At 51.0% G+C, this 27,842-nt stretch overlaps 1 protein-coding gene and 2 non-coding genes across 5 annotated transcripts; 2 read left to right on the top strand and 1 right to left on the bottom strand.

The window, feature by feature from the left end:
* The first annotated feature begins 260 nt into the window (after positions 1-260).
* Positions 261-336, top strand: TRNAV-GAC (transfer RNA valine (anticodon GAC)). The gene has a single exon. It is a non-coding gene; the product is annotated as a tRNA-Val (tRNA).
* A 4,254-nt stretch (positions 337-4,590) lies between these two features.
* TRNAS-AGA (transfer RNA serine (anticodon AGA)) lies at positions 4,591-4,666 on the bottom strand. The gene has a single exon. It is a non-coding gene; the product is annotated as a tRNA-Ser (tRNA).
* A 6,229-nt stretch (positions 4,667-10,895) lies between these two features.
* On the top strand, positions 10,896-27,171 carry ACVRL1 (activin A receptor like type 1). 3 transcript variants are annotated; one of them, XM_066265366.1, is made up of 10 exons: positions 10,896-11,226; positions 16,181-16,284; positions 16,820-17,071; positions 17,257-17,465; positions 17,706-17,805; positions 18,162-18,308; positions 18,579-18,854; positions 19,468-19,665; positions 22,848-22,978; positions 24,878-27,171. In XM_066265366.1, the coding sequence occupies exons 2-10, from the start codon at positions 16,221-16,223 to the stop codon at positions 25,010-25,012; spliced, it is 1,512 nt and encodes a 503-aa protein (XP_066121463.1). In that variant the 5' UTR covers positions 10,896-11,226; positions 16,181-16,220; the 3' UTR covers positions 25,013-27,171. The 3 variants fall into 3 exon arrangements, with proteins under 3 accessions (XP_066121463.1, XP_066121446.1, XP_066121455.1); XM_066265349.1 differs by having other exon boundaries at positions 11,084-11,216; positions 16,217-16,284; XM_066265358.1 differs by having other exon boundaries at positions 11,096-11,226; positions 16,217-16,284.
* The last annotated feature ends 671 nt before the right edge of the window (positions 27,172-27,842 follow it).

The raw sequence follows: 27,842 nt of genomic DNA on the forward strand, positions 1-27,842 counted from the left end.
CTCATATGTGCCTTGACCGTGGGGCTACAGCAGACTGAGTAACCCCTTACTCAAGCCAGCAACCTTGGGCTCAAGCTGGTGAGCCTTGCTCAAGCCAGATGATCCCTCACTCAAGCTGGCGACCTCGGGGTCCCGAACCTGGGTCCTTGGCATCCCAGTTCAATGCTCTATCCCAGGGGTCCCCAAACTTTTTACACAGGGATCCAGTTCACTGTCCCTCAGACTGTTGGAGGGCCGGACTATAAAAAAACTGTGAACAGGTCCTGGCCGGCTGGCTCAGCGGTAGAGCGTCGGCCTGACGTGCGGAAGTCCCGGGTTCGATTCCCGGCCAGGGCACACAGGAGAAGCACCCATCTGCTTCTCCACCCCTCCCCCTCTCCTTCCTCTGTCTCTCTCTTCCCCTCCCGCAGGCAAAGCTCCATTGGAGCAAAAGATGGCCCGGGCACTGGGGATGGCTCCTTGGCCTCTGCCCCAGGCGCTAGAGTGGCTCTGGTCGCGACAGAGCAACACCCTGGAGGGGCAGAGCATCGCCCCCTGGTGGGCGTGCCAGGTGGATCCCGGTCGGACACATGCGGGAATCTGTCTGACTGCCTCCCCGTTTCCAGCTTCAGAAAAATACAAAAAAAAAAAAAACCCCAAAAACCCAAAAACTATGAACAAATCCCTATGCACACTGCACATATCTTATTTTAAAGTAAAAAAACAAAACAGGAACAAATACAATATTTAAAATAAAGAACAAGTAAATTTAAAACAACAAACTGACCAGTATTTCAATGGGAACTATGGGCCTGCTTTTGGCTAATGAGATGGTCAATGTCCGGTTCCATATTTGTCACTGCTAGCCGTAACAAGTGATATGACGCGCTTCCAGAGCAGTGACGCCTGCGTCCCACGTCACCAGAAGTAGTACTGTACGTGAGCGATGCCGCGCTTTGCGGTGCTGCCACATACAGTACTCCAGGAGCACAGGATGCATCTTGTGCTCCTCTCACTGACCACCAATGAAAGAGGTGCCCCTTCTGGAAGTGCTGGATAAATGGCCTCAGGGGGTCGCATGCGGCCCACGGGCCGTAGTTTGGGGACCCCTGCTCTATCCACTGCACCACCGCCTGGTCAGGCCCTGCTTTTCTTTAGAGTGGGCAAAAGTCTTGGTGCCTCTAAGAACTCCTGTGCCATCCAAATTGCTCATCCTGGACTTTAAGGCATTCCTACCATCTTGCATGGGGATTGTTCACCTAGGCTAATTGACATATCTTCCTTTTTTGCAGCAAAATTGCAGCTCTAGGGAAGGGTGAGGGTGTCACTATCCATAATTAATTAAATATTCTGAAGAGTCAAGAACTAAAAGAACTAAAAGAACAGGAAGAGTCAAGGAATACTGTGTGATACTAAAAGAACAGGAACTGTATTATTTAAATTTACAAAATAACTTCCAGGCAGGATGGCAGTGTAGGTAAACACGGTAATTTCCTTCTTCCACAAACATATCATAATTACAAGTAAACTACAGAACAACCATCATTCAGAACTCCCTGAAATCTAGCTGAATGGAAGTCCTAAACCAAAGGAATTAAAGAAGCCACTTCGAGATTGGTAAAAGGAGTGGAGATACAGAATGGGCTTGTCCCACACCCACTCTTGGGAGGGGTATCTCAGCTACAGAGGTCCCCCTTGAGGAGCCAGGGTTCCCAGCCCCACAGCAGGCCTCACAGCCGAGGGTTCCAGTGCCCATAACTTCTGGCTGAAAAACTAGCAGGGATTGAGACTGAGGGAGACAGAGGGCTGCTGATGTCCCAAGGAGTTTCTCTTATTCAGACTCACTCCTTCTGAGCTCCAGTGCTGGGGCAGCAGCTTGAAAGGCACCAGAAACATATGGTGAGGAACTGAATTGTCCAGCATCAGAGCAAGAGCTGGGGGGCTAGGGCAGCTTTCTCTCAGACAGAGTGTAGGCAGTGGCCATCGTACCTTTGATGAACCTTCCCTCCACAGAGCTTACAGGCAGACACCATACTGCAGTCTCCATCAACGAGGCTCATATTGTTTGCCCCACCCTGATGATTCCTTGAGGCATTACCTTTCCCAACTTTCAGGCCCACTCAAGCTGTTTCCAGTGGTTTTTCCCTATGAATGGCTTGTCTTGGCTGATGCTTCATATTTTCCTAAAATCTCTCAGACAAGAAGTACCTAGCCTTAGCATGCCCCATACTTCTCCCTAAGTGGCCCCAACTTGGGCATTAGCAGCAGCCACCCTTTATTTGTAGCTTGGACTCGCCTGGGCACCTCTAAGCCCAGCATAAGTAGCAACCATTTGCAGATCACTTTATAGCTCATGCTGGTGGCCCGAGGCAGAACACAGGTGGCAGCTGACCTTGGCCTGCACCGCCTGGGATGCCCCAGAGCCCGCACATTCAGTAGATAGCTTCAGAACACATGGGAGCGTCACCAACCAACTATCTTCACAACAGACACACTCAAGGGACGGTTTCTGTGGGCTCCAGAGCCCCACAGAAATAATTCCTGTTCTGGGGGGTGATTCTCCATGATGATTGGTAGTCAGTGGTTACAGCCAGACCTTGCAGCTTATCAGCTGGGGGAAGATCCCTCCCATTGATGTACCAACACCAATCAAGGCTCAACTTCAACAGGAGGGTATACACAGTTCACATGGGGGTGTACCTCAGGGGCTTAGCTTGGGTAAGTGTAAGGCTATGTCACTGGACCCTACAGAACACCTATAACATTAGGTACTCCACCAACCAGCTCTATCTAATAAAAACAAACCCAGGGAGGCTGCCAAAATCAGGAAACAAAATACACATTCCCAAATGAAAAAACAGAACAAAACTCCAGAAAAAGAACTAAACAAAATGGAGACAAGCAATCTACTAGATGAAGAATTCAAAATACTGGTTATAAGGATGCTCAATGAACTTAGTGGAATCTCAATAGCATAAAGAAGGACCCATCAGAAATGAAGGATACACTAACTGAAATGAATAACTTACAGCCCTGGCCGGTTGGCTCAGTGGTAGAGCATCAGCCTGGTGTGCAGGAGTCCCGGGTTTGATTCCCGGCCAGGGCACACAGGAGAAGCACCCATCTGCTTCTCCACCCCTCCCCCTCTCCTTCCTCCCTGTCTCTCTCTTCCTCTCCCGCAGCCAAGGCTCCACTGGAGCAAAGATGGCCCTGGGCGCTGAGGATGGCTCTATGGCCTCTGCCTCAGGCACTAGAATGGCTCTGTATGCAACAGAGCAATGCCCCAGATGGGCGGAGCATCGCCCCCTGGTGGGCATGCCGGGTGGATCCCGGTCAGGCGCATGCGGGAGTCTGTCTGACTGCCTCTCCGTTTCCAACTTCAGGAAAAAAAAAAGAAAAAAAAGAATAACTTACAGGAAATCAACAGTAGCGTAGATGAAGCCAAGATTAAAACCAGTGATTTGGTATAAGGAAGCAAAATACACTTAATCAGAATAGCAAATAGAAAAAAGAATTCAAACAAATAAAAATAGTGTAAGGAACCTCTGGGACAACTTCAAGCATACCAATAGTTGCTTTATGGGGGTGCCAGAAGGAGAAGAGAGAGAGCAAGAAATTTAAAACTTATTTGAGGCCCTGGCCGGTTGGCTCAGTGGTAGAGCATTGGCCTGGCGTGTGGAAGTCCTGGGTTCGATTCCCGGCCAGGGCACACAGGAGAAGTGCCCATTTGCTTCTCCACCCCTCCCCCTCTCCTTCCTCTCTGTCTCTCTCTTCCCCTCCCGCAGCCAAGGCTCCATTGGAGCAAAGATGGCCTGGGCGCTGGGGATGGCTCCTTGGCCTCTGCCCCAGGCACTAGAGTGGCTCTGGTCATGGCAGAGCGACGCCCCGGAGGGGCAGAGCATCGCCCCCTGGTGGGCAGAGTGTCGCCCCCTGGTGGGCGTGCCGGGTGGATCCCGGTCAGGCGCATGCGGGAGTCTGTCTGACTGTCTCTCCCGGTTTCTAGCTTCAGAAAAATACAAAAAAAAAAAAAAAATTATTTGAAAAAATAATGACAGAGAACGTCCCTAACCTGGTAAAGGAAACCCAAAAAGGCCCACACAAGACACATTATAATTAAAATGCAAAAGGTTAAAGACAAAGAGAGAATCTAAAATTAGCAAGAGAAAAGCAGACTGTTACCTACAAGGAAGCTCCCATAAGACTGTCAGCTTATTTCTCAACATAGACTTTGCAGGCAGAAGGGATTGGCAAGAAATATTTTTTTTTATTTATTTTTTTATTTATTTATTTATTTATTTTTTTTTTCATTTTTCTGAAGCTGGAAACAGGGAGAGACAGTCAGACAGACTCCCGCATGCGCCCGACCGGGATCCACCCGGCCCGCCCACCAGGGGCGGTGCTCTGCCCCCCAGGGGGCGATGCTCTGCCCATCCTGGGCGTGGCCATATTGCGACCAGAGCCACTCTAGCGCCTGAGGCAGAGGCCACAGAGCCATGCCCAGCGCCCGGGCCATCTCTGCTCCAATGGAGCCTTGGCTGCGGGAGGGGAAGAGAGAGACAGAGAGGAAAGCGCGGCGGAGGGGTGGAGAAGCAAATGGGCGCTTCTCCTGTGTGCCCTGGCCGGGAATCGAACCCGGGTCCTCCGCACTCTAGGCCGACGCTCTACCGCTGAGCCAACCGGCCAGGGCGGCAAGAAATATTCAAAGTGATGAAAAGCAAAGACCTACAGCCAAGATTACTCTACCCAGCAAATCTATCATTAAAACTAAAGAATAAGCAAAGAGCTTCCCAGATATGAAAGTATTAAAGGAGTTTATCACCATCAAACCAGTATTATATGAGATGTTAAAGGGCCTCCTTTAATAGTAAGAAGAAAAAAAAGATTTAAAATAATGAACAATAAAATGGCAGTAAATACATATTTATCAACAATTGAATCTAAAAAACAATAAACCAACAAGCAGAACAGAAACAGACTTATAGATATAGAGAACATTTTGAACATTGCCTGGTGGGAGGGGGCTTGGGGGGACAGGTGAAAAAGATGAAGGGATCAAGTACAAATTGATTGTTACTGAATAGTCATATGGGTGGATGTAAAGTACAGCATAGGGAATATAGTCACTAATATTCTAATAACTATGTATGGTGTCAGGTGAGTGAGATGTATTGGGATTATCATTGCTAAGGAATGTAATGTCTAATCACTGAGGTGTACACCTGAAACTAATATAATAATGTATGTCAACTGTAATTGAAAAATAATGATTTAAAAATGGAAAAAAAATAGCCTGGCCAGGCAGTGGCTCTGTGGGTAGAGTGTCGGCCTAGGATCTAAGGACCCAGGTTTGAAACCCCAAAATCACCAGCTTGAGCGTGGGGTCACTGGCTTGAACACGGGATCATAGGCATGACCCCATGGTTGCTGGCTTGAGCCCAAAGGTTGCTGGCTTAAAGCCCAAGGTCTCTCTGACTTGAGACCAAGGTCACTGGCTTGAGTAAAGGGTCACTGGCTCAGTGGGAGCTCTCCGGTCAAGGCACATATGAGAAAGCAATCCATGAACAACTAAGGTGCCACAACAAAGAATTGATGTTTCTCATTTCTCTCCCTTCCTGCCTGTCTGTCCCTGTCTGTCTCCCCCCACACATTAAAAATGGAAAAAAGTTAATTTACAAAATAATATAACAATCAATAATTAGGAGGGAGAGAATCTAAATTACCTATATTCTGAAGTTTTTAAATCTATAAATAGCAGAAAGGCAAATACTCCAAGATATCCCTTACATATGGAATCTAACAAAAACAAACAAAAAACCAAACTCATAGAACTAGAGTTTAAAAATTGGTTGCCAGGAGGAATGGTGGATAAATGGAGGAAATAGGGAGAGTTTGGTAAAAGGCCACTAACTTTAAGCTATAAGACAAATAAAGTCTGAGGATCTAATGTAAAACATGGTGAGTGTCGTTGATAACATTGTACTGTAAAATCAAAATTAGCTTAGACAGTATAACTTAAAAGTTCTCTCTCTCACACACACAAAAGATGATAAATGTATTATTAACTAGATGGAATGTTAGTTATCCTATCATAATGTATATGTATATTAAATCATCACAATGCATAGTTTAAATACATAATTTTATTTATCAATTATACATCAATAAAGCTGAACAAAATCTAGCAATAGCATTGTAAACATATTATTTAGAGTTATCTAAGTAAATTTCAAAGAAACAAATAGCTAAAACTTTGGGAAGGGGGTTGGCTTCATCAGGAGGGTGCAAGGGTGGGTACAATTGCCTCTCACTATAAACTTGTCTGCAGAATTTTATTTATTTTATGCTTTGTTTATTAGAAATATCTTACATTTATTTTTCAGAATGGCTACCTGTTGGGCAAATGAGTTTGTAAAATTTGTGTTATTTGAGTTTGCTCACTTTTATTGTTAAAGATGGTGCTGCCCATGTGAATAGCACTGCCCAGGTGAAACTGCTAATTACCTTCCTGCTCAGAAAGGGGTTTTGTTATGCTAATGTATGCTGGAGGAGAGGTTTTTGTGGGCCCAAGTAGCTTTTTAGAAGGAGGAAGGAGAAGAAGAAGAAGAAGAAGCCGAGATGGAAGGGAAGAAGAGAGAACCAGTTTTGCAGAGTAAGAAGCCATGTTGGCAGATGGGGAACCAGAGGTGACTGAGCTGGTGGGTGGCCTTTGATTCTAGGAAAACCCAGATGTGTCAGTTGCTTTGTGAGTGCTGAATGCGTGGGTTTTGGAGCCCTGTGTATTTTTACTCGCCTGCCGGGTGCAAGGCTAGAATAAAGGATGGCCCACCATTTTTTGGATCCACAGTTTCTTTACCGTCTGTCCGAATTCAATGAGAACCTGCATGTGCATGGCCACAATGGCGGCAGCTACAGGCCATACACTGCCTCATACTTTAAAGTGGTAGCTACACCTTCAGTTGTATAACAACCCCTCAGGCAGCTATGAATGGAAGAGGCAACATTTAGCACCCATCTTTGAGCAGGTAAGAAAATAGAGGCCCTTGTCACGCAGCCAAGCCTTGGGTCTCCGGACTGTCATTTCATGCTTTTTTCTATCCCGCAGCTGGGTCTCCCTCCCTCAAAACAAACCTGACGTCTATGTGGGTTTTTCAGCTGGTAGAGGATTCTCATTGATATTTTGCTTTTATTCTGAGAATTGGCAGAGAAAGTTTTACCAGCCTTTCCTTATAGGTATGGGAACTGATGTTCACACCTACTGGCTCCAACTCCAAGCTCGGGCTCTTTGCCCTCCCCTGCTCTTCCTCCTCTGGTGGGCCAGTTTGGTAGAGGAGAATCAGAGCCTGGAGAAGCCTGTGAGGAGGGACACTCCAGAGGTCACTGGACTGCTGGGGAGGAGTCAGTCCTGAAACAGCATGTCATCAGAGCCCGGGCTGCATGCAAATCCACTTCAAGGCACTGTGTGAGCACTGTCTAATCTCGGACTCTTGCCCTGACAAGCCAGCCCTTCCTCAAAGGGGTCTAAAATTGATGAGTCATCCTAGGGCTTAGGGGTGGGTCAGGAGCAGATGAACTTATGTAGGGGACATCCTGGAGGAGCTGGAGTGGAAGAGGAAGGTGATTCGGTGGCTCAGACAATCCAGCCCCTGTATGCCAGCCTCTTCCTAAGGTCTGGGCTGTTGCCACCCTCCCTAAACCTGGCACCAGCCAAATTGCCTTTTTACCTGAGCTGTGGTGACAGGGCTTGAAGACCAGGCAGTTTTCTGAATCTTAGAGTCAAAGATCATATAAAGCTGGGAAGGCTGTATCCAGGCTAAATACCTCAGTGTACAGAGGAGAAAACCAGCACCCAGAGAGGTGATCCAGGCCTGGAACCCAGGACACTGTGGTACCTTCTGCCCTGAGCTGTGGAAGACCTAAAAAGGTCACTTCTTCCTCCAGGAATCATTTAGCTGCATCGAGCCCACAAATCTAGGATTCTCTTCTCTGTGTTGAATAGATGAAAAATGGAATTCATAGTATCTGCCTCCCTTCTCCCCTAAAGGAGACCCATAGTTCTCTCTCAGCAGGTACTCTGTTCTACTGTTTTCATGTCTCTCACATTTGAAAAATCTCTAGGTTGTCTCATCTAAAGCCTCTACTCTGCAATTTAAGAGAAGTAAAGCCCATCTCATCCTCTGCTAATTTTCCTACCTTGCTTTTTCTTCCTACTCATCCTGGTGCAGGACCAGCTACATAACTTGTGGGGCCCAGTACAAAATGAAAATGCTGAGCCCTTTATTCACACATTAAGAATTTCAAGATGGTAAGAACAGGGCATTAAATCAAATGTGGCACCCTGTTTCTACACAGGTTGAACAACCATGAATTTGGCCCTGCCTGGTGGCAAGAGTGATACTTAAACTCAGTATTCATAGTTGGTCCTGAAACATCAAGTTGTCCATTCCTCTGCCTTCATGCTGGACTCCAGGTCACCTGCCTTCCATAGGTGAGATTCTCCTTCAGGTTTCACCCACACACCCTTCTCAGGCCTCTGTTTCACACACTGCTGGGAAATCCTTCTGAATATCTAAATTTAAATCTGAATCCTTTGGGCCTGTTTCCTCTTGTTCTGTCCTCGCTGATTATGGGGAACAGCTGGTCCATCTGTGTAATTAATTCTCGTAGACTTGGACACAGTCTGCAATTCCTTTTCCCTTTCCTCACTGGGCTCAGTCTCCATTGCTTTCTGATTCCGTCCCTCTTCTGATGTCTGTCCCAGGCTCTTTTTTGCTGTGGAAGCCATGGATTTCACAACAAGCTCCAGAGAGCTCAATGCCTGGGGGGTGGGAAGGAATGTAGGGGAGACTCCAGCATTGATGAACAGCCCATCCCCCATCAGGCCCTGTCTTTGTCCTCCAAAAGTACTCTACTTTTATCTATTTCTGATTCTCCTCTACCAAACTGGCCCTGCCAGAGGAGGAAGAGCAGGGGGGGCCAAAGAGCCCGAGCTTGGAGTTGGAGCCAGATAAAGTTCCCCACCCCCACTAATACATTGGTGACTCTCAACTCTTGTCCATCTCTATGTTTCTGTTCTCAGTAGTGTCTCAGACTGAATATTCCCGTGGGAAATTCCACACTTCCTTGTGCCAGGACAGAGATCCATGGGCTGGGGCTGGGAGAGATTTATCAGAAGCCATTGCAGGACAGGGGAGAGAACGGGTATGAAAGGTTGACACGCGCCACAATCCAAGTTCTCCAGCTAATAGAGTGCCGAGTGGCACTCTGATCTGAAAAAGCAGACACTGTAATCCCATAGTACTTCCTATTGGCTACAGGACACAGCTCTGTCCTGACATTGAAATTTGGATGTGCCTTGCTTCTGGAATTCAAGTTGTGAAGCAGCTATGGGATGGGGAGTGAGGAGGGTTTCAGCAAAGGAAGTGAGGTCAGTCAACATTAATGCCTGTCTGAGCTTTTAGGCATTGCCTCCCCCAGCCTCTATTCCTGTCAAAGAGCAGGAGTCCCTTAGACCATCTTACAGAATCTCCATATTAGAGCAAGACACCTCAGAGATCTGCTCTTGCTTCTAATACCCATGTTGTTCTTGGCCAAGACCAGCCAATTTTCAGATTTTTTCTTTATTAATTTTTTAAAAATGTTTATTGCAATGATTTTAGAGAGGGGTGGGGGAGAGAGGGAGAGAGACAGGAACATCAATCTGCTCCTATATGTGCCCTGACCAGAGATTGAACTGGCAACCTCTGTGCTTCAGGAGGATGCTCTAATGACCAATAGAGCCAGGGCCTTTTTCTTTATTAATTTTATTAAACACTTGAGTTGAAGGCCTACCGTGTGTCAGGCTTAACCAACTGTATGAGGCTGGCACTGCTTATTATGTCCATTTGTGTGGGGGGGGCGGGGGGACTGAGGCATGGAGAGATGTCAGTTGTCTAAACTTCTGTAACTACTCTGAATTCCCAGACTTCATAGATTTGGTGGCTAACCAGAAGGCTAGGAATAAAATGTTAGTCCTGCTTTCAGGGTGTTTAAAGTGAGTGGTTGGAGCAAAGCAAGTTAAGGATATCTGCGCTCTGGGCCCCTGTGAAGGCATCAGAAGGAAGAATTTGCTTCTCCCTGGGGAAGAAACCATTCTGCTTCTGAAAGCCTTGTCCACCTTGTCCCAGCAGTGTCCAGAGGGAGGCTTTGGCCTCCGTCTCTAAAACTCCTTTTGCTGGAGTGAGGGGCCTGCTTCAAAGCAGGCACTACAAAAAGTTTCCAGCTTCTCCCTCCATCCAGGCAACAGTAAAGGTTCATTGTTACTGGCTTCACTGAGCCGCTGGCTAGACAGACGGACTCTCCTCACCACCCGCCTGAGCCACCCCATCTGGGCCTACCCTGGGCTGAGCAGAGAGAGGCTGCGGAAGACGGGAGGGGACAAGAGGGGGTGAAGGGACTGGAGGGAGGAGACTGAAGGATTTGGATCATGTGGGGAGTCCCCGAGGGCGGGAAGAGAGGGAAGGCAAAAAGTTCGGGACCTTGCCAGCCCCAAGTTTTGCCCTTGCTGCTATGAGCCTCCTAGGTTGAGGACCCAGGTTGAAGGCAGAGAAGGACAGGTAACTTCTGTCCCCTAACGACTCCTTGCACGTCCCTCCTGCGGTGATCCTTTCCCATCCCAGGATGTCAAGTGACCTCTCAGTGGTTCCAAGCGTCAGGGGGCGCCTCACCCTACCCCACCCCACCCCACCCCACCCCCATCCCGTGTCAGATGGTGCTTCCCATTCAGCACCAGCCCCTATGGCTCTGGGCCGGATCCCAGGGGACCCCCACCGCGGGAGTCCAAGGCCCGCCCCCTCGGGGAGGCGGATGTGGGAGGCTAGGGCGGGGGCACGGGCTGAGATCCCAGAGCTGGGGGCAGCTGAGGGAGTGGTTGCCCCCAGGGTCTGGGAGCTGCGCAGGGGAGGGTCCTGGTCGTGCAGCCCCAGCGAGGGGCGAACGGGCGCCGCTTGTCAGCGAGCTGGGCAATAGGAAATGGTTTATTAGGAGGGAGTGGTGGAGCCCGGGCCAAGCAGGAAGACGCTGGAATAAGAAACATTTTTGCTCCAGCCCCTTTCCCAGTCCCCCGGAGGCCGGAGGCCGCTGCACCAGCCGCCCGGAGCGAGCCCCTCCCCGGCCCCAGCCCTGTCCCGGGCCATCCAGCGTTCGTGCACCACGGCCGCAGCCACACGCCTGTGCCTGCCGCCCGCCGGGCAGGACCAGAGGTGAGAAGAGGTATGCGGGCAAGGGTGGGTGGTGCAGGTGGGAGGCGGCCTGATCCCACCCCGCGAGTGGGCTCTTCCTTAGGGCAGAACCCGGAGAGCCTCTCAGAGAGTTCACCGCAGTCAGTCCCAGCTCTTCCAAGAAAATTAGTTATCCTTCGCGCGACGCGCATCTGCCTATTACCCGACCTGAGACTGTGAGGGGGCTGGACTATATACCCCACGGGGAATCAAAACACTGCCCCTAGGGCCAGTCACTTAACTTCTCTGTTCTGTTCTAATCCATGTAAAATAAGCAGAAGGATTCCTGACTTGCCTCACTCATAGAGAAGAGGGCACGTATCGTTCTAGGCCTTTGGTTTGACCTGGGAGTGGAGGTCCTCCTCAAACGTTTTGAGCCTCCCCTTGAAATTCAGCTGTCCCAGATCAGCCCTTACTTAAGAAAATTTAAGTTCTTGCTTAAGGAATATGACACTAAGTCCACCCCACAAACCTTCTCTAACCCTGAGTAGTTAGGTCATCCCTGTGTCATAGCCTTCCTTCAGGACCCAGGCGAGAGAGATCCCAGTCTCCCTGCAGGAGGGAGCCCCAGGTTTCCAGTCCACCCCGGAGGCCAGGGCTGTTGAGCCCATACCCTCCCTTCAAAGTCGGACATAGTGGACAATTGCTCTCACCCCCCATGTATGATCAGCTCTGGCTGAGTCAAGTCTGTCCTTTCTAATCCCTCACCACCCCATTTATCTTAGTACCTATCCTTCAATCTCATCTGGTGGTTAAAGGTGCTACCATTGCCCTGGCCAGTTGGCTCAGTGGATAGAGCATCAGCCAGGGGTATGGACATCCCTGGGTTCAATTCCAGATCAAGGCACACAAGAAAAGAAGTGACCATCTGCTTCTCTCTCCCTTCCTCTCCCCCTCCTTTCCTTCCCTCCTGCAGCCAGTGGCTTGATTGGTTCTAGCATTGGCCCTGGCTCACTCTGAGGATAGTTCAGTTGGTCTCAGCGTGTCAGACTCAGGTGCTAAAAATAGCTCCCTTGATTTGAGGATCAGCCCCAGATGGGGGTTGCCCAGTGGATCCTGGTTGGAGTGCATGCCAGAGTCTATCTCACCATCTACCCTCCTCTCAATTAAAAAGAAAAAAAAAGGTAGCTACCATTTATTGAGTACTTACTATGTAGACACATTTTTCTCATATAATCCTTGCCACAATTTATGAGAAGAAGGGTTGCTATACCCATCCTATAGAAAAAGAAGTAGATTCAGACTTGAATCACTTGTCCAATGCTCCATAGATGGTGTAAATGGAGGGTTGGGTTTTTTGCTAACATATTGTTAAGTGCCTACTATGTACCATTTAGTACTCTGCTACATGTTACTACATTATACCTATGAAATGAGCACTTAGTATTTTCATTTTACAGAGGGAAGCCTAAACCCCAGATTTATTCCAAATCTCATAGTTCTAAGTGGCAGAGGCAGGATTTGAACCCAATCTCTGTGAGCCAGAGCCCATATCCTGACTTCTGTGCTATACTCCACTGCTTCTGCATTCTGTCTGAGACCCTAAAATGCAGGTGTGGTGCCATATCACACTGCTGGTAAGGGCTAATTAAGTGATGCAGATAAAGTGCTTTGTGTCTGGTAAGGGGCAGTCTGGTAGGAGCAGCTCAGTCTGGCCCTCTGCTATTTGGATCAGACCTGCAGATGGGCAGAATGAGGAGCTTCCAGCGCTGTGACCGCCACTTCTGTGCTGAGCTACTGCTGCTGATGGGAACAGGTTTTATCAATCTTTCAGGTGTGATGGGGAGGAAAGATTGACAGCCATCTTCCAAGCACACCCCTACTCTCCCACCTGTGACTCACCCTATGGCTAACAGATAATTTCTGTCTCCCCTTCTAAACAAACCCGCCTCATCCACCTATTGATGACAATAGCAGCAGGCAATCTGTTAATGTCGGCGGGACCCACTCACTCTTTTTCCTCCTTTGTGGGGCTCACCCTACACCAAACAATTAGAGGAATAAAGTGACCAAGGAAGGATTTATGATCAGTAATTTAAGTTGATTAAGACATATATTATGATTATGGGCAAAAATCTTAACATCTGTGAGCCTCAGTTTCCCCTTTGGATTGTCGTGAGAATTAAATGAGATCAACTTACCAGTTCAGTACTTAGCACATAAGTCATACTCGGGGAAAGTTAACTTTTATTACTAAGAATTTCACAGTGTAAGTTACTGTTTGATATTAATTTAGCACTTGTGATTTCTGGCCAACAACAGTGATTGCTTCTGTCAGCAAGAGATCTTTCATGAAGTTTTGCTTAGAAATGAAAGGATATGGTTAGTCCCCAGGAGGTCATTTATGTTAGAGTCAGGTTGCAGGGCAAATCACACATGGTCAGCTCTGAGTCTGGACTGGTCAGGACTCAGCACTCTCCTGTGCTTAGCCTTACACTGGGCACAGTTAGAAATTGGACAGTCACAATTTTACTCCACCATATTGCCAGGATTAGACCAGTGGTGGGTACTGCAAATGCTGTGGGGCTCTCCCTGTACTTTCCTAAGCCTGGGTGCTTGAGGTGAATGTCAAGAGCAAAGCCCTTGCCCCACCCTCCCTCCTCAGTGTTTCCAAGACTCTGACTTTTGTGTTTAGCCTGTGTGTCCCTTCTCCTCCAATAAAGGGGGAGGTCCCTGGGTGGGAGTGAGAATCCCATCCTTATACCCCACTCTCACTCATCCAGCAGGCCCTGTGAAATGAAAGCTTGGAGACCAGTCTCACTGTGTGTAGGACATCATGGTCCCCATTGATCAGAAATACCAGGGAACTTTTTAAAAAATACATGTTTTGCCCTGTCCAGGTAGCTCAGTTAGTTGGAGTGTCATCTGGTGCACCAGGGTTTCGGGTTCGATTCCCAGTTGGTGGAGTGGCAGATCGATGTGTCTCTTTCTCTCTCTCTCTGAAATCAGTGAAAAGGAGAAATTTTTTTAAAAATCACCTGCATATTTCTTGCTGGTCTCAGATTCTGATTTAGTCAGAATCTGGAGTGGGGGTAAGACCAAAGAATGTGCATTTCTAACCAAGCCCTTCAGGTGACTGATGCATAATAAAGTAGTGAGAGGGTGCACGGGCGTAGTCAGAGAAGTAGGGCATGGGGAGAGGTAGGAAATGCCAGATCCATCCTCATTGTTTTCCACCTTTTCCTTCCTGCCCCATACCCTTTCCTTAGCTGCTGTCTGGGCAAGCAAAGGCTCTGCCAAGGACGGCTTCCTGCCTGTACCCCAGTGGGCGAATTCAGTTTGTCTGAGGCGCCCTCTCCAACCTCCATCCCACTGCAGAGTGCTTGTTGGAGTCCTCACTGCCTGCCGGGAGGAGCAAGAGGCAGGAGGTCATGCAGAAGCTGGGATGCAGCTGCAGAAGCCCAGGTCTCCATTTCCTCTGCCAGCTCTGGGCCTCTGGGGCAGAGGAAGCCCAGGCAGGAAGGCCAGAACTGCCACCAGCCAGAGAGTCATACAAAGCTCCCTCTGCTCCCAGCCGTCCTGCCTCCAGAGCCTCAGCATCATGGAACAATTCTTAGTCAGTGGGCCTTCTGCAGCCTGTGTGGCCATAGGCTCAGCCCTACCAGCTTCACCATGTGATGCCAGAAGATACTTCCCCTCCCTCATGTTATTGTCTCTGTCTGGGGATCTAGTCCTCAGACAAATGCCTGCATATTTGCCACATTTCAGAAAGTCCTTCTTACTATCTGATCTTAGTCCTTCTTGCTGCACACTCAGCCCTCATCTTCTTGTTCTAAACCTTTGAGAAATGAAGAAGGGAGTAGCTTCTGAAGCACTAGTTGGTTTAGGACCAGGTTTGGGGACTGTTATAGATCAGAATTACTCCCCTTAACACTCTCCACCCAACTTCTGGAAACGGTCAACCATAGCCATCCATGAAAGGTCACATACTCAGTGTCCAAGTGTGTTTCACTTCCCTTCCCACGTCATTGGCCCTGCCCCCACTGGTTCCCAGCACATCAAGAAAAGAGAAGGGAGCCAGAGAATGGCATGGAGAGGGCTTCTTAAACTCTGGTGAGGTCGTAGAGGGGTTCCTTTCCCTAGTGTGAGCCAGCGCTGTGAAAGCTTCCTGTGGTTGCTGCGGCCCTGATGGCTCAGACATGGGCTGCCACCCTGGACTGGGGGACGGAGTAGAGAAAGCACTGGACTGGGAGTCCAGACAGTGGGTTGTACTCCTGGTACTGCCCCTGAATCCTTCTGGACTTAGACAAGTCTCCTCCTCTGTCTTCTCTAAAATAAGGAGCTGGGCTTTGTGAATCATAAGATGTCCCCCCAGGATTCTGTCATGGGGGTATTCCAGGCCTGAGTGGCGCCTCCAGACCCTGTGGTGCCTGCTCTAGCCTGCCCTGAGAATATGCCCTGAACTCTGCTGTGCGTGACTCCTGCCTGTTCTATCCAGACCTCAATCTAAACAATCTTGATTCCTGTTCCCAGCTTGGCGGGACCCTGAATGGCAGGAAGTGAAGACAGGAGCCTGTTTGTGTTTGAGGCAGCCAGAGCTGGGGGGGGGGGGGAGGTCACTGGGAAAGAGGTGGGCAGGGGGGAGGCTGAATGGGGTAGGCAAGAGGCAGAGGACAGAATGGGGTGTTGCTAAAGAGATGGTCCTTCCACCCCAGCCCCACACCCTCTGTGCCCTCTACTTGGAGCTCAGCAGCAGGGTTGCAGGACTGGGAGTCCCCCAAGCTCTCAGTCAGTTAAACATGTCTCCCCACCCTTTACCCCTAACAGGATGGTTTCCATGGGGAAGTGAACCAGGACTTCCCCTGCAGGCTCCACCCCAAAGCCAGATGCACGGAGTAGGGAGGAGGCCTCCCTGCCCCTCCCAAAAACACACTCCCAGTGATTTCCTCTGGGTGGAGGGAACCCATGGTCAGTGACTGAAAACACAGAGGGATCACATTTCACAGATCTTGCTGCACCCCCTGTCCTGCTCCTCTCTCCAGGACCATGACCTTGGACGCCCCCAGGAGAGGCCTTCTGATGCTACTGATGGTCTTGGGCCTGAGCCAGGGTGAGTACTATAGGGAACAGGGGCCTGAATGGAGAATGGGATATCTTGGCTTAGCTCATGCTGGGGCTGAGTTGGGCAAAAGGGACTTTGGAGCTTGGCTGGAGGACAGGAGACTGGCTCAATTAGACTAGCTACCCTAACCCTCTTTTGCTGTTCTCTTGATCAAACCTTCACACCGGTGTTCTGCCAGACTCCAGGGTGGGAACTTCTATGGGGTGTGTGTGTGCAGAAAGTGGAGATGTCGGCAGGGAGAGCCTAGAAGAGCCCTCAGGGTTGGGGCTGGAGGGTCAGGGCTGGGCTTGAACTGGGAAGGGAGGTCCTAGAATCAGTGAAGAGACAAAGGCCTGGTTCTCATAGTCTAGTTTCCCCTTGGTGGGGCATACGGCTCTGGAGGGAGCCATAGCCAGAGGGGGGAACTAAGGGACCAGGGCCTTAAGGGTTTGTCTGAAAGATCAGAAGGGAAAGAGTAGTGGGTGTTGGGCTCAGTCTGGGGAGTTCAGCCCAGAGTGACTTGAGTTTCTGCTGTGCCTTCCAGGTGACCCTGTAAAGCCTTCTCAGGGCCCACTGGTGACCTGCACGTGTGAGAACCCACATTGCAGGGGGCCTACCTGCCAGGGGGCCTGGTGCACGGTAGTGCTGGTGCGGGAGGCGGGTAGGCACCCTCAGGAGCATCGGGGCTGTGGGAACCTGCACCAGGAGCTCTGCCTGGGACGCCCCACTGAGTTCGTCAACCACTACTGCTGCTACAGCTCCCTCTGCAACCACAACGTGTCCCTGGCGCTGGAGGGTATGTCCAGCTGCCTCAGCAGCCCCTCCCCATCTTCCCAGACCCTGCCCTCTCACCCTGCTTTCCTCTCATGCTCTACCCAGGGGCTGGGGGAGGCAGGACGTGGGGATCTAACGGCAGAGTGGCAAAGTGTTTGGGGGAATCTGGCCTGATGGAAGCTGGGCTCAGTGTCTCCCCTCTGGCAGCTACCCCGACCCCAGAGCAGCCACAAGTAGATGGTCAGCTGCCTCTGATCCTGGGCCCTGTGCTGGCCTTCCTGGTCCTGGTGGTCCTGGGTGCTCTGGGCCTGTGGCATGTCCGGCGAAGGCAGGAGAAACATCTTGGCCTACACAGCGAGCTTGGCGAATCCAGACTCATCCTGAAGGCATCTGAGCAGAGGGACAGCATGTTGGGAGTATGAACATGGGGAACTTGGGACACAGGGGTGGGGGAGGTATAGACAGAAGCCACAGAATCAGAGGGGATGCAGAGTGACAGGTAGGCGAGAAAGGCACAATTACAAACACTCAGATTCCAGTGGGGGGGGGGGCTGGGTAAGTGAGGAGCACTCAGAGACACAGTAGCAGGGGCCGAGTTGAGGAGGGAAAAGGACTGGGTGAGGGACAGCCTCTCAGTGGCCTCTTGGTACCTCCAGGACCTCCTGGACAGTGATTGCACAACGGGCAGTGGCTCGGGGCTCCCTTTTCTGGTGCAGAGGACAGTGGCACGGCAGGTCGCCCTGGTAGAGTGTGTGGGTGAGCAGTGGGTGAGCCTGGGGGGTGGGACCAAGGGCTCCAGTGAGCTAGGAGGGGTGAGAGAGCTCATGGCCTCTAGAGTCACCAGCGGGGCCACGCCTGGCTCAGAATAGAAGTTCTGCTGGGCAAGGAGTAGGTTGGAGATGAGTCAGAGCTAGATCTTTCTGCAGGAGCCAGTGTAGAACAAGAAGCTGTTGGGTGTGTCCTTCCAGCTGGGTTTGGGTCTAGATTAAGTTAAACATGTGTCGGAGGTCCTGCAGATGGGTCAGTGCAGCATATAATGATGGGCTCTTCTGGGGACAGCTGTACCCAGGGGCTTGTGTAACCTTCTTCCTCCCTTCTGGCCATTGGATCAGGAAAGGGCCGTTATGGCGAGGTGTGGCGAGGACTATGGCATGGTGAGAGTGTGGCAGTCAAGATCTTCTCCTCGAGGGATGAACAGTCCTGGTTCCGGGAGACTGAGATATACAACACAGTATTGCTCAGACACGACAACATCTTAGGCAAGCTGGGGGTAGGGTGGGGGTGGGATGGGGTTTCATCCCCTTGCACTCAGTGCTGGAATCTCCAGTCTCCGGACACTGACCAAACCCTGAAGGATTCCCAGCCCAACCTCGGCCCAACCTCTAACTCTGGCTTCCTCTCTGACCTAAAACAGAGCAGTCCGCACGCCCGCCCCAGGTGTGTCCTGACCCAGTCCACCTCGTGCCTTCAGGCTCAGCCCTGACCTTGACTAGTCCAGCCTCCCTCATCCCAAGACCCTCTGCCCACAGGCTTTATTGCCTCCGACATGACTTCCCGCAACTCGAGTACACAGCTGTGGCTTATCACTCACTACCACGAGCATGGCTCCCTCTACGACTTTCTGCAGAGGCACACCTTGGGGCCCCAGCTGGCCCTCGGGCTGGCTGTGTCCGCAGCCTGCGGCCTGGCGCATCTGCATGTGGAGATTTTTGGTACTCAGGGCAAACCTGCCATCGCCCACCGGGACCTCAAGAGCCGCAACGTGCTGGTCAAGAGCAACCTGCAGTGTTGCATCGCGGACCTGGGTGAGCCCGGTGGGGTTGGGGCGGGCCCTTCCGAGGGGCGGGGTTCGGAACTTGAGCGGGCCCTTCCGAGGGGCGGGGTTCGGAACTTGAGCGTGCTCTCCCTTTTCATTTGGTTCCACCTTTGCCTGGGTATGTGTCAATTCTGACGATTCTGAATGGCGCTTCCAAACTTAAAAGCGATGTTTGCTATCTCATTTCACTTCCACAAGAATCCAACAAGTTGCCTAACACTTTTTAAGCTTAAACTCCTTCCACCACACCACCCCAGGTCCACGAGTTGGGAGAAAGAAGCAGGGAGCCAGGAACCTAGGTTCTCATCTTGGCTTCACTGACCACATTGCTCCTCACCAGACCTTGATGTTCTGCTCTGTGAAATGGGCATGATAATGCCTTGCCCATTGACATCTTACTGGGTTCTTGGGCATCTAGAGAGCACTACTCAAGTGAAGCAAAACGGGGCCCATTCTCCCAGCCCACCTCAGGGCAGATCTCCATTTACCTGCCCTCTCTATCCCATTGCCAAAACCACCTTGCCCCCTAGACCCCGGCCTCTGGGAATGTCCTGTCTGTGGGCTCAGGTAAGCGGCAGAAGTGACAGCCCCCGTACCCACAGGCCTGGCTGTGATGCACTCTCAGGGTAGTGATTATCTGGACATCGGCAACAACCCACGAGTGGGTACCAAACGGTACATGGCGCCCGAGGTGCTGGACGAGCAGATCCGCACTGACTGCTTCGAGTCCTACAAGTGGACGGACATCTGGGCCTTTGGCCTGGTGCTGTGGGAGATCACCCGCCGGACCGTTGTCAACGGTGAGGGCCCACCCTGCACAGGGTGAGGAAGGGGGGTGGGGCCAGTAGACAGACAGACAGGCAATGTGGGACATCCTAGCATGGCTGGTGCCTGTGGCCTGAGGGGCTTGGGGCCAGACTGCCTGTATCCTGTTCGTTGCTACTCACCAGCTGGTTCAGCTGAGCAGCCCTTTAAGGTTCATCTAAGTCTGCAAGTCTGTGATTTCTGGCTGTGAAATCTTGGGCAACAGAAATATTAATAGCAGCTAACATTTATTGAGCTTAAATATGTGCCAGATGCCATGTGATATACATATATTGTCTTATTTCATCATCTCGTGGCGGCAGGAAGCTGGTATCAGTGAAGAGCATGGGCTGAGAATCAGACTGCTGAGGTTCAATTCCTGATTTTGCCACTGACCTCAGACAGGCAGGTTTACTTCACCTCTCTGTGCTTCTGTTTCCTCATTTGTAAAATGAGAATAAAAATAGTTCCTAGTTGTTGAGATAATCCAAATAAAGTATTTAGGACAGTATCTGGAGCTGTTCTGGAGCTCAGTAAATATTAGGGGCAATTACTGTTGTCATGATGAATCCCCAGCACAGTATCCTGCCCATTCTACAGAGGAAGGGGCCGAAGCACAGAATCCCAGCTGGCTAGATGCAGCACCAGGGTCTGAAACCAGTCAGTCTGACGCTTGGGCCAGGTGCTATTATCACTGAGCTACTTAAAGCACTCTGGTCTTTGGTTTCCTTGACCACAAAAGGCAGGATCTGATAGTGCCTCCACTGCCTGCTATTGCTTCCTCATTGTTACCATAGGTGCCACAGGGGACTCAGACTTGGAGTGGGTAGGAGCAGGTGGGGGAACTTGATTCCTGCTGGCCCCATACAGTGGGCAGCCCTATGGCCAGTGCCTTTCCAGCCCTGGGGTGGACGGATGACGGGTGGTGTCTGGCTGGGTGGGGGCTTGTCAGTCTCTGTGGAGGCTGACCATCAGGTGGGGCTGCCAGGAGTCCTGACAGCTTGGAGACAACCTTCAGGATATGACTGGAGCTCTGTCCCTAGGGGAAGGAGACATTCTCATTTTCTGAGCACCTATGAGAACCCAGCTCTGTGCCGGGCTTCAGTTGCTGTCAGTGGTCATCAATGGGTAGAGGTTGAAGTGTAGCCAGTCCCTCTGGGAGACTCACTAGGCTTAGGTTCCTGCCCCTATACACATGAATCTGAGTCAGCTCTAGAGGCTGGGGTCAGGGAAGGGGGCACCTGGAAGGAGCCCAGGCCCTTTGGCCAGGCTGTAGTCAGGGAAGTAAGGCTAGACCAGCCCGGGCTAAGAGGGAGGCTGGCTGCAGGCTCCTGGGGCGGAGGGAAGCTCTGTCAGCCCCACACAGATTCATGGTGCATTATAAACACTGTAATCTGGTGTCAGCCCCGGAACTGATTAAAGGCCCATTAGACATGCTTAGGCCTCTGTGCAGCACTGATTAGGGCACGAGCGGCACAGGGGCTGGCCTGGAAGTCCGCCATGGGGAGAACAGCTGGTGCAGGCTCTCCCAGGGTTGTGGCTGTGTGGCCCTGATCCCCAGCCTCAGCCTTTTCCCAAGTCTGACCTTTCTTGCCCCAGCAGTCTGTAGTTCCACAGGTGTCATTTTTTTTTTTTAACACAGAGAGAGAAAGGGATAGATAGGGACAGACAGAAACAAAGAGAGATGAGAAGCATCAATCATCAGTTTTTCATTGCGACACCTTAGTTGTTCATTGATTGCTCTCCCATATGTGCCTTGACCACGGGCCTTCAGCAGACCGAGTAACCCCTTGCTCAAGCCAGCAACCTTGGGTTCAAGCTGGCGACCTCGGGGTCTCGAACCTGGGTCCTCCGCATCTCAGTCCGACGCTCTATCCACTGTGCCATCGCCTGGTCAGGCCCACAGGGTGTCATTTTCAGAAAGCTCCTGCTAAGGAAGGACTGCACACTTGGTATAATGGGAGGGGTGCTGCAGGCTGGAGGGGTCAGGGGAGGCCCCTGCCATCCCTAAGAGGGGGTGGGTGTTATTTGGACATAAGCAAAAGTCCCTTTCTTTTTCTTTTTTTTTTAGCAAGCGTGCGAGAGAGAGAGAGACAGAGAGAGGGACAGATGGGAAGGGAGAGAGATGAGAAGCATCAATTCTTCATTGTGGCACCTTAGTTGTTCATTGATTGCTTTCTCATCTGTGCCTTGAATGAGGGACTACAGCTGAGCCAGTGACCCCTTGCTCAAAACAGCGACCTTAGGCTCAAGCCAGTGACCATTGGGTCATGTCTATGATCCCCCACTCAAGCCAGCGACTCTATGCTCAAGCTGGTGAGCCCGTGCTCAAGCTGACAACCTCAGGGTTTCAAACCTGGGTCCTCAGTATCCCAGGCCGATGCTCTATCCACTGCACCGCAGCCTGGTCAGGCAAAATCCCTCTTTTAAGAGAAGTATTTTCCTCTGTCTCCTGGTTCCACATCCTCACCCAGCAGCCAACCAGCTATCCTCCCTTAAGTGTAGCTTAGAGCTCAAGAGCATGTCCTTGGTTAGATTTTCTGGGCTTAAATCCTAGCTGTCACTTATTACCTGTGCTTTTAGATATGCTTCTTAACCTCTCTGGCCTGAATTTCATTGCTTATAGAGCAGAGCTCATAATATTGCTTACTTCATACCATTATTGTGAGGATTGAATGCAATGCAGATAGGACAGTGCCTGGCGCATAAGTGCTCAGGAAGCATTGGCATTATTGGACATCTGTGATAGTTAGGACCTGGGAGCAATACCTGGACCCTGGGTGGGAAGCAGCTATGGAAAGACTAGAACAAGATCTGGCCTAAAAATCCAACAAGATGAGTTTAAGCCTTGGCCTCAACTTCTCTGAGCATTAGATTATTCATCTATAAAATGCGGGTATTAATAGTACTCACCTCATAACGTTATTATAAAGACGGGATAATGTATATAAAGCATTATAGAACAATGCCTGGCACATGGTTAAGTGCAAAATAAATGGTAGTAGTAACTATTATTTATAAATATATTTATAATATTATACTGTCCTTCTCAAGGGTAGGCTAGTCAGGCAACTGGTTTCTTGGCCCCTGGGACAGAGGGTGGGCAAGGCTGTCTTCTAGGTAGTATTGGGCCTTTTTGGGGTCCTGAGTGACTATTCTGTCCACCCTCCATTCCCAGGCATTGTGGAAGACTATAGACCACCCTTCTATGACATGGTGCCCAATGATCCCAGCTTTGAAGACATGAAGAAGGTGGTGTGTGTTGACCAGCAGACCCCCACCATCCCCAACAGGCTGGCTGCAGACCCGGTAAGGCCTCTGCAGGGACTGGGATGGCATGGGGAGGTGACTCATAGCTAGGGTTTCTGGGCCTAGGACCTTGTATCTGAGGCTGCTCCTTCACCTGGATAGATTCTGGGGGTCAGACTCCAGGGCACACCCCTGGCTATATGCTCCCTACACCTGGGCTGTGGGCTCCCAGGGACCCTCTAGTTATTCTGGGGTTTTCAGAACCCTTCATCTGGCCAGAAAAATCAGAGGTTCTTGGCTGCATTTTTTGCTATGAAGTTTCTGTTGTTTGTTTGTTTTTATCTTTTCTCAAAACACTCCATCTTTTTTTTTTTTTTTTTTTACAGAGATAGAATCAGAGAGAGGGATAGATAGAGACAGACAGACAGGAACAGAGAGAGATGAGAAGCATCAATTATTAGTTTTTCATTGCGACATCTTAGTTGTTCACTGATTGCTTTCTCATATGTGCCTTGACCATGAGGCTACAGCAGACCGAGTGACCCCTTGCTTGAGCCGGTGACCTTGGGTCCAAGCTGGTGAGCTTTGCTCAAACCAGATGAGCCCATGCTCAAGCTGGCGACCTCGGGGTCTCGAACCTGGATCCTCCACATCCCAGTCCAATGCTCTATCTACTGCGCCACCGCCGGGTCAGGCTCTACATTCTTTTAAAAACACATACTCACATGTATATTAACACATATAGACATACACATGCTTCTACTTAAATATATACTCATAGATACAGACACATGTTGTATATGTCAGACTGCTGACCCTATGAAGACTGCGTGTCTCCTTTTCAACCCCTATATCCCCATTACCTATGACACACAATAGGTACTCAATGAATGTTTATTAAAAGAATGAGTATATATATATGTATATATGTATACACAGGCATGTGTACATTTTTAGGTTTTTGTGTGTATGTGTTACAGAGAGAGAGACACACAGACAGGAAGGGAGAAATGAGAAGCACCAATTCTTCGTTGTGGCTCTTTGTTGTGGCTCCTTAGTTGTTCATTGATTGCTTTCTCGTATGTGCCTTAACAGGGGGAGGGGGGGGCTACAGCAGAGTGAGTAAAGCCTTGCTCAAGCCAATGACCTTGGGCTCACGCTAGCGACCTTTGGGCTCAAGCCAGTGACGCCCACACTCAAGCTGGTGACCTAGAGTTTTCGAACCTGGGTCCTCTGTGCCCCAGTCCAACTCTCTATCCACTGCGCCACCGTCTGGTCAGGTACATGTACATTCTTATACACTGTACATATCCACAAAACGCTACACATGCATTCATATGCACACACACATACAATCCCTCTCAAGAGCCAGCTTGAGGTGGGGCTGGCTCACTCTGGGGCCACTGAGCTTCCTGGGATGGGTTCCTCCCTGGACACGTGCATTTTGAGAGCAGTGCTGCAACCCATTCTCCCAGTGTTCCCTGGGCCCAGCCAGGGTTGGTGAAGGGCTGGAAGACACTCTCCTGAGGTCTGGTTGCTGATGGGGATGTGGGAGCCCCAAGGCTGGCATATGTCCGCTTTCTTGGATCTTAGTGGAGGTAGGGGTTGCATACGGCATTTCTCAGACACTGCTCACTACGAGGGACCTGCGTGCTCCTGAAGGTCTGAACTACATCTCCTTTTCTGTCCTGCCTGCCTTTCTCCACACCCTTCTCACTTTGCTGTCTTCCTCTTCATTTTTTATTTTACTGTTTTCATCCTTGCCTGGATCCCTTTATTCCCCCCTTACCACTGCTGTCCTTCCTCTTCCCTCCTTCTCAACACTCTCATCTCCCTCTTTTCATCCTTTTTGTCCTGCTTTTGTCTTGCCACCACTGGGCCATTCTCCTTGCCTCCTCCTTTCCATCTTCCCTGACTCGTCCTCTGCTGCTCGCCTCACCTTTCTCTCCCTCCCCCTAGGTCCTCTCAGGCCTGGCTCAGATGATCCGGGAGTGCTGGTACCCCAACCCCTCGGCCCGCCTCACTGCACTGCGGATCAAGAAGACACTGCAGAAACTCAGCAACAGTCTTGAGAAGCCCAAAGTGATTCTCTAGCCTGGAGCCTGACACCTGACCGCCCTCAGCGTGGGGTGGCGGTGAATGATGGCCTCTCTGGGTGGAGGTAGTCTGTGTGCGCCGGAGAGGGAGGGGTGCCCCTCTAGGGGCAGCTGTGCCTGCCTAGCTTGGCCCCCAGCCCATCCAGCCAAAAATACAGCTGGGCTGAAACCCGATCTCCCCACTGTCTGGCCTACTCAGAGCAGCCGTCTCCCAGACGCCTGGCTCTGTCCTCACCACCATGCCCTGGACACATCCCCTACTACCCTGGGACAGGATGCAAAGGAGGCCCCAGAGCCAGGATGGCCATGTCAGGGAATCCCAGTCTCTTGGGCTGAGAGCCTGGGCCTGCACTTTACCCCTCACCCCCGCCCTTGATTAACCCTCATGCCCTTTCAAAGCTGCCGCAGTGGCACAGGGCCCTGTACAACCTTCAGTAGACACCCTGCCCTGCCAGGCCTTAGCCTAAGGCCCAAACCACAGACACCCAGGGCCCATGAGCTTCTCTCCATGGGTTTGTATCTCAGCTCCATGATGCCTTGGACCTCTGTCACCTAGACAAGACCCCTGCTAGCTGACTGCCAGCTGCCTGAGAAAGTTAGGTCCTGATCCCAGGCCCCTCCTCTACCCCCGTCCTAACCAAGGAGTCCTGCAGGTGTGGCAGGGTGGTAGGCCATGGAAGACGTGGCAGGTCAGGTGAGGAGGCCTAGGACTTTCCGAATAACTCGAGAGACATTGAAGCCAGGCGTGGCCAGGAAAGGGCTCAGCTGGGAGTCAGAGGGCCGGGTTCTGGTCCTGGTTGTTTGCCACGTGACAAGAACGAGGCCTTCACTGTTCCGGGACCTGTTTCTTCATCTGCATATTGAAAGAGTTGGTCCTGATGTCCTCTGAGGTTTTTTCCGTTCTAATTTTCTTTGAAGTGTCAACGTGTTCAGAACTGAATTCATCAGTGCCTTCTACTCCTTATGCCCCAGCCTCTGGCAATTTTCCCCAAGATGGAGATTTAAAGGCCAGGTTTATCTGAAGCCTGGAGTATCTGAGGTGCTCCTGGTCTAATTCTAAAGGCTGCAGTTCCTGCTTGTAGCCATCCTTGACTTTAGATAGTCTTGGCCTTTTGACCTCTGTGGCTTTGCCTTCTCTACCCAGGGTTGAGAGTGGCTGAGTCTGGCTTCCTTCAGGGCCTCTAAGACTCAGAAGAAATTTGGCTCTAGCCAATCAGCCTCTAGCACCCAGGTTCTTGCTCCCCATTGCCCCCTGGCCCAGGCCCACACCCTTGGCCAGGCCCGAGAGAAACACACGGAAAGTTCTGCACTGAGAAGTCAAAGGTGTGTGTCCATGCACTGAGGAGGTTACCCTGAATCCTGGGCAGGTGGATAGACTGGGTGGGGGGTGGTGGCAGTGGTTTGGAGGCAGAGCCCTTGTGGGGGTAGGGCTCATCCTAGAGACAAGGACAACCAGCCACAAGCTTGGCAAGACCTGGCCTCACAGCCCTCAGGCCTTGGGGCAGGGTAGAGAAGAACCCTCACTTCTTCACAGGAGAATACACAGCCTCCTCCACTCCTGTTGTAAATGCCTCAGCACGACCTCTGCAGGCCAGCTTCTTGTGTGTTACTCCCCCCACGGCAGCCAGGGCACTTTCCCGTCCTGGCTCCTGGCTTTGTGCAAGGTCCCAGGAGAACCAGGAAGTGAAACTGGGTGAAAACAGAAAGCGAGATGAACCTGCTGGGTTCCCTGTTCATCACGGGGTAGCTTGCTTCTTGTCTTCTGGTCACTGGAACCTACCCAGCCCAGGAATCAGTCCTTTCCTGAGTTTCTCTCTCTTTGGATTTGGGGGCTAAAAGGTTCCTTCTGAGACTTCATAGCCAGAAACTGAAGGCAGCAGCTCCCCAAAGCCTAGAAAATCCCCAAAAGGAGGTCTGAGGAAGGAGGTGGAGTGACAGGGGGAGGGTTGAGAAAAGGGGGCCAGTGTTGGGAGAACAGCCTGTCGCTAAGGAGTGAATGGGGACACTGGTGAGAGCAGTCTGCATAATACTTCTGCCTCCATGCAGAAAGGTGTTCCAGGGTCAGAATTACAGTTTCTTACCTGGAGACACTGTTTCTAAGAGCACTTAGCTCGTGCTTAGCACGTAGTAGGTCCTCAATAAAACCATTGAACCCATGCTATTTGTGTCTTCCTAGGCTGGTTCCTCTTCAGTGGCCCATCACAGAGGGAACCTGAGAGGACAGGGCAGGAGAAGACCCCAGACTATCATGCCTGGGCTTTGCCCTTAATTGACAGCCCAGAATTCCCTCAGGCCTCTCTCTGGCTTAGACCGCCCGGCAGCACCACAAATTTCTGTTCAGATCCTGACTTGGGAGCGGGCTGCTCCCGGTGCCTGCCACATTGCCCTCTGCTGGCCAAGGGCTGCGCAGCAGCCGCCGCCTCCCTCCCCTGCACAGAGCCCTGTGGGTTTTCCCTGGAGGTGGGGGATCTCCTCACCCCACCCTGAGTGACAGCATGGGTGAGCTACCCGGTGCTTCTGTTTTGCAGGTACTGTCCCCTAAAAACCACACCTCAAAAGGAGCTTTTCTTTTCCACACAGGCGGCTTGGACCTGCTTTCTCCACTGCCCTGTTCTCAATTCCCTCCTCAAATGGGGTCCCCACCTTGCCTAGAGTACCCAGAAAAGGTACCCCAATCCCTCCAGTCCTTAAGTCGGCCTCATGCCTGGGTCACGTGTTCCTGGAGTCCAAACAACAGACCGAGTGCTGTCTTCCCAGAGAGCCCCAGACAGTTCTGGGGATGAGGACCTTCCTCACCCCTACAAAGGCAGCCTTCCTCCTCCCCTGTG

Source organism: Saccopteryx bilineata, chromosome 1 (genome assembly GCF_036850765.1).
Source record: "Saccopteryx bilineata isolate mSacBil1 chromosome 1, mSacBil1_pri_phased_curated, whole genome shotgun sequence".
NCBI classification, from domain to species: Eukaryota; Metazoa; Chordata; class Mammalia; order Chiroptera; family Emballonuridae; genus Saccopteryx; species Saccopteryx bilineata.